Source organism: Megalobrama amblycephala, linkage group LG14 (genome assembly GCF_018812025.1).
Source record: "Megalobrama amblycephala isolate DHTTF-2021 linkage group LG14, ASM1881202v1, whole genome shotgun sequence".
NCBI lineage: Eukaryota > Metazoa > Chordata > Actinopteri > Cypriniformes > Xenocyprididae > Megalobrama > Megalobrama amblycephala.
In genome coordinates, this window is record NC_063057.1 from 52861428 (window position 1) to 52868186 (window position 6759).

At 34.5% G+C, this 6759-nt stretch overlaps 1 protein-coding gene across 1 annotated transcript; it reads right to left on the reverse strand.

Moving 5' to 3' along the window:
* Positions 1-382: 382 nt before the first annotated feature.
* Positions 383-6308, reverse strand: LOC125246186 (gastrula zinc finger protein XlCGF26.1-like). The gene is made up of 3 exons (XM_048157107.1): positions 6255-6308; positions 4286-4418; positions 383-2374 (listed from the first exon to the last, which is right to left on the reverse strand). The coding sequence occupies exons 2-3, from the start codon at positions 4368-4370 to the stop codon at positions 804-806; spliced, it is 1656 nt and encodes a 551-aa protein (XP_048013064.1). The 5' UTR covers positions 4371-4418; positions 6255-6308; the 3' UTR covers positions 383-803.
* Positions 6309-6759: the final 451 nt, after the last annotated feature.

Sequence of the window (6759 nt, forward strand, 5' to 3'; positions counted from 1 at the left end):
AACATTAACAAGATGACCCGTTGAATTCATTTTGGGAGCGACAATGTATTTTTAGTCAAATGCCTGTATATAAGATTAGGATTGACAAAGTTCAGAGGCTGTCATATATGTGAATCAACTTACTTTGCTGTGTATTTTCAATTTGAAAAATAACTTTTATATTGAAGGATTAATTGCATTTTGAAAAAAAAAAAAAAAAAAAACGTGTCATGGATTTATTGCATTTTGGGGGAAAAATAATTTTTATTATAAACCTTTGAAATCTAGATTTGAATTTTTGAATGTTTTTATAACCAAAAGATGCTATGTTAAAGTTTGAAACAGAAAAAAGTGGTTTTCATCTTGCCGCTTTCTTGGTAAAGAAAACACCTTTTTACTCAAATTAATCAAAATGGATTTATAGCGTTTTGGAACCAAACTCTTCATATATTTGTCTATGTTCATCATTCAAAAAGGGAAAGTGAAACTAAGACTGTATGTATACAAACCATAAACAAATTAGCACTTGCTTACTGTTCTGAATATCAATCATGCTGATCACGTTCTTTATTCCACTCCACTCATGTTATTATGAAAATATTTGTGCATTCAAGTGCTCAGGTAAGATGACGTAAAATTAGAACAATCTTCTATCTGTGCCGTCATGATTTATTTGCTTGCTTTCGTAACTTTTGCTTGTATTCTCGTGAACTGACTGGCTTTGCTATACTGAACAGCCAATCGGAGTTCTCTCTCTCGCCAATGGTGAAAAAAAGCAGACGGGGACCAACTTCAGCCGACGGTGCAGAACACATCGAGGAAACTTAGTCGGCTGACGCACAAAAATTGTCCGACGGCCAACTGTCGGCTTGGTGTGTTCCAGGCTTTACACAGGTGCGTGTTTTCTGGTGCCATTTTAAATGGCCAAGCCATTTAAAACTCTTTCCACACATGGAACACAAATATGGTCTTACATTCGCATGAGTTTGCAAATGGCGTTTCAAGAATCTCTGATGTGTGAAATTTATTTTACACTGAAGACATCTGTAAAGCCTCTCTTCGATGTGAAATCTCATGTGAGTTTTGAGGCTTATGTTATGTCGGAAACTCTTTCCACAGTGATGGCACATGAAAGGCTTCTCTCCAGTGTGAATTCTCATGTGAGTTTGGAGGCTTACATTATGTCTAAAACTGTTTCCACAGTGAGGACATGTAAAAGGCTTTTCTCCAGTGTGAACTCTCATGTGAGCCTTAAGATTTCCTTTATGTGTGAAATTCTTTCCACAGTGATGGCACATGAGAGGGTTTTTGCCAACATGGGTGAATACATGCATCCTAAGGTTTTTACTGTTTGGGAAACTCCTTCCACACTGATTACACACAAAACAGTTCACTCTTGAGTGAATCTTCATGTGGTAATCGAGGGATATTTTACGTGTGAAACATTTTCCACACTGAACACATATGAATGGCTTCTCTCCAGCATGGATTCTCATGTGAGTCTTTAGGTTTCCATTGTGTGAAAAGGTCTTTTTACACAGTTTGCATGTGTGAGGGCTCTCTCCAGTGTGAATTCTCATGTGGGAATCAAGGGTCACTTTATATGTGAAACTCTCTCCGCACTGAGAGCATTTGAAAGGCTTCTCTCCAGTGTGAATTCTCATGTGAGTCTTAAGGCATTTGTTGAACTGGAAACTTCTTTCACACTGGTCACATTTGAAAGGCTTCTCTTCAGTGTGAATTCTTTTTACGTGCCTGTTAAGGCATTGCTTATCTGGGAAACTCTTTCCACACTGCTGACATATAAAACAGTCCTCTCTTGTGTGAATTCTCATGTGGCCATTAAGGGTTGTTTTACATCTGAAACTCTTTCCACACTGATCACATGTGAATGGCCTCTCTCCAGTATGAATTTTCATGTGACAACTAAGGTTTAGTTCTGTTTTAAAGCTGTTTCCACACAGTTTGCAGGTGTAAGGCTTCTCTTCAGAGTGAATTTTCATGTGCCTGTTAAGGGATCCCTTTTGAGTGAAACTTCTTCCACACAGATGGCAAGTGTAAGGCTTCTCTCCAGTGTGAATTCTCATGTGCCTTTTAAGACTTCCTCTTTCAGTGAAACTTTGTCCACACTGTTGGCAGGTGAAAGGGCTCACTCCATTGTGAATTCCCATGTGGACCTTAAGGTCACCATGTTGACTGAAACTCTTCCCACATTGAAAGCAGGAGAAATAACTTTTAGTTTCCATCTTCTTAGCTCTATTTTGTGAGGAATTCTTTACAGTCTGTGAGCAACTAAAGGATTTTTCTCCACTTATGAAACCATGATGTTTTTCATATTGTCCTTTCTCTTCAATTTCATTCAATACTCCACTCTCCTCTTTTAGCGGCATCAGGTCTAAGGCAAAAAGAGACAAAATATAAGTTCTTCTCAGTGTAATGTCCCACAGCAACACACATTTAAGATGTTTAAAGCATCAAAACCAACACGTATTTGCAATCCTATACAAACGAAACTACTAAAAGATTTGTATTCTCAAAACCTCTCATCAATATTGTTAACTCTGTTTTCTTTAGTGATTTGAAATCGGCCCATCACTAGATTTTGTTGAAAAGTCGTTATTTTGTTTTTGTTTTTTTGGCACACAAAAAGTATTCTTGTCGCTTTATAATATTAAGATAGAGCCACTGTACTCACATGAACTGTTTGAAATATGTTTTTAGTACCTTTATGGATCTTGGAGTTTTTCAGTGTCTTTGCTCTCAATAGAGGTCTCACTGAGCCATCGGATTTCATCAACAATATCTTAATTTGTGTTCCGAAGATGAACAAAGGTCTTACAGGTGTAGAACGGCATGAGGGTGAGTAATAAATGACATTATTTTCATTTTTGGGTGAACTAACCCTTTAAACCCCTTATCAGAAAAAACAAAACATAACAAAGAACAGCACAACTCTACAAGTCAGTTCAGTGTTTATATTAGGGCTACATTGACTAATTGATAAAATTATCAAAAAATAAATAATTGATAATGAAAAATAATCACTAACAAATCTGTTTATCACTTAATCATGTCTGCATGCAGTGCATGGAGAACATGTCACTTTACAGCAGTAAATAACCCAAGTTGTTTAAAACATGTGAATACATCATATTAAGCACAAAACTCAAGCATTAAATCAAACTAACTCATAAGAATACAGTTTAACGAGTGCTTGCTGTATCAAGGGTTTTGACATGCGTTGTGTTGTTGAATGCTTTTAAGACATGTTTTCTCCACTGCAAAGCTTACATTTTATGGTTATTTCCTTATCTGTAAAGGTTAGGAAGTGACACAAGAATTTCCATTTTGAATAAAGGTTAATCAATATACAATTGTGGTTTACACCTTGTAGAGTCTTCAAAAACTTAAAATTTAAACAAAATTCAGGAGTCAGACAGCTCTCGGATTTCATCAAAACTTTCTTAATTTGTGTTCCGAAAATGAACAAAGGTCTTACGGGTGTGAAACGACATGAGGGTGAGTAGCCTAATTAATTACAGAATTTTCATTTTTGAGTGAACTAACCCTTTAAATAGACATTAAATAGGCTACTTGCCAAAAAATACAATTTGAAAAAACTCTACAGGAAGTGGCAAAGTCACGCAGTCCATGAGGGACAGATCGTTAATGGCAACTATAAAAATGACAAGAACGTCACATCTGAAAGCTGCAGTCATTTTTTATAGTTTAAAATGAATGGAGGATATCTCACATTTTTCCGCTGGTGCTCAGCGGCTATATAGCCTATAGTTCATGATAGGCTATAGTTAACAAGTATGCCCATACAGCGCTATTGTGCATGCGCTTTTGTGATGCATTGTTATGTTGAATCAAATAAATTATTTCTTTCTGAATCTACTTTCTGTAACGTCTATTTGATGCTTTACACAATGATGACTTTAAATTATCTTTTGGGGATAATTTCTCAGTTGAATTTGATGTACAATAAATGTGTGATTACTTAGATTGACAATATTAGATTAATTAACTGCCATGTAATTAATCATGTAATTAATTAGATTAAACATTTTAATCACTTCCCAGCCCTAATTATTATATATTCTTCTCAGATGAATGTTATTTAAGAGTGCTGTATAATTAAATTGACGGTACATTTCAGTATTTAGTTCACTCACCCCCTTTTGTCACTCAGTGTACCCCAGTTTGACACTCGGATGATATGCTTCAAAGATATCGTTCATTACTGTAAAGGCATTTTAAAAAGGATCAAATGACAGAGTTCAGCTTTGACAATGAAACCAACCTGTTTGTTCCTCGGTATCTTCTTGTTTCACGCTGAAAACTTCTTCAATCTTAATTTCTTCAATTTCCTCTTTAATAACCGCCATCTTTAAAATAGTGTCACATGGAGCTCAGCTGCTTCACCAGGAGTTTTTCTGTGTGGTTAGACAATTTGTCATGTTTAAGATGAGAGTAATTATCAGAAAGAAAATTAAATCCAAACTAAATCTCTGAGTGTGTCTCAATCAGCTCCCTAGTTCAGTAGTCAGTGCACTAGCAAGGGAGTCAGAGTGATCTTAAATAGCAAAATTATATTTTTTAAATGTATTTGTTTATCCTAAACGTGACTATTTCTAAACCATATAAAAATAGTCTTGTATGTAGTGCTCCAACACATTGCGTGTATTATGCTTTTTTACGAATATGGGTGTGCACCTGAGAACTGTACCCAAGTCCACAAAAAAAGGGTGGTCTGGGGTACGGTTAATGCGAACTCCAGTACGGTTTGCTGCTGATATGAATGCAATCATACTAAATCACAGAAGTGAACTGCTATTTGTGATGAGCAGAGTGGGGCGAGAGCCGTGAGGGAACGGCCAGAGGCCGGTGACGCGAGTGATAACTAGTGTCAGCTGCGCATTGCACCAGGTCTCGTGTCTCTCACGGAGGAGCTCCGGAAGCATAAAAGGAGAAGCGACGACAGTGAAGCACCAGGCTTGGATTTTATGTTATGTTTTATTATGTTTGTGTGTCCCTCACGCACGTCTGCCGGCATTTACTTTTGTTTTGTATTTGTTTATACATTAAATCTGTTTGAACGTTTGCCGGTTCCTGCCTACTTCTTCCCGTACATACGAACTGTGTTACACTCAGTGTGGGGTGAGTTACTTCAAAAAAGTAATTACATAATCAATGTTTTATTTAAAATACTAAAAAATAATTCAATTACTCAATAAATAACTCAACTCATTACTAATTACTTTTTAAAATCCCTATAAACATTGACCGGATAGACAATAGAAAGGAAACTCTTTTAATAATTTAAATAGGAATCAAACATTGAATAGTCTAGCCTTTTATAGCTTTTAAAAACATTTTAGCTTTATTAAAACATACTATAATACTTAATTTTTCTATTATATTTATCTATGCTTGTGATGTTCATTATTTTCTGCATATAGAATGCGTAAACACTGCACGCTTTTTTAATAAGCATGTGGAGCACAAGTACGCCCATTAAAGCATTAAAGCATTTTCATTTGCTCATGGTGGACTGTACTGATAATGAATGTATAGGCCTATTGTTTATTTAATTTGGTTAATCTTTTAATATCTATTAATAAAACATTCCATACATTATCAGAGCTTGGTAGACAGATAATTATTATATTTAGACTATTGTAAATATATATATATTTAAATATACAAAACATATATATATATTTCTATGTTACTTAGACATTATTAGACAGATAAATTATAAAATAATACTGGTAACACTTTACAATAAGGTTCATTAGTTAACTACATTAGTAGTAATAATGTACTGCATTTACACAGTATTTATTAATCTTTGTTAATGTTAATTTCAACATTTACTAATACATTTAACATTAGTTAATGCACTGTGAACTAACATGAACAAAAAATGAACAACTGTATTTTCATTTACTAACGTTAAATAATTAGTAAATACAGTAACAAATGTATTAGTTCAATGTTAGTTAATACATTAACTAATGTTTAACTAATGAACCATATTGTAAAGTGTTACCAATTACCGTAATATTTAATTCATACATACATATACATACATACATACTCGTGTGGCACGCACTTTGCACACAAACATGTTCACTGATGTTAGATAAGGCATTACACAAGTACATTCCGTAATAAATAATTAAACAGTAATCTAGAAAAAAACTATAATTTTGTCTAAAAGTTATGTTTCGATTATTTAAACATTTTAAAGGCTTAAAAGCACAAACCTTTCTTCTGACGAATCACAGACGCAGGCGCGCGGCGCAGCCTTATGACGTGATATATCGCAAGACCAAAATAAAAGTCCTCTTCATGCGCTAAAATTAGCGCATAAAACTTTACATACAAAAAACACAAAAATAATACAACATATGTCAGCGTGTAGTCATATTTTAATTCTTGATGAAACGCATGTTTAAATACATGTAGGCCTACATCCAATGATGTAAAATGCAAAACTGTCAAGCCATTTATACCAGGGGTTGGAAATTGTGTCATATAACTAGGTTTGTCAATATAATATCTGTATAATGTGTAAATACCTGAGCAATACCTGTAGATTTGTAAAATATCTTAGCTTGTAGGGTTTCTAATTTAAGAAATGTATCTAGCATTGGGATTTATGTTGCTTTTATCTTAACACATTGCTTTTAGGGAATGAAGAAAAAATCGTTTCCTCTGAGGCTAATCATTTTGAGCCCTAAACATACAGTCGAATGTCAAAAGGACAAA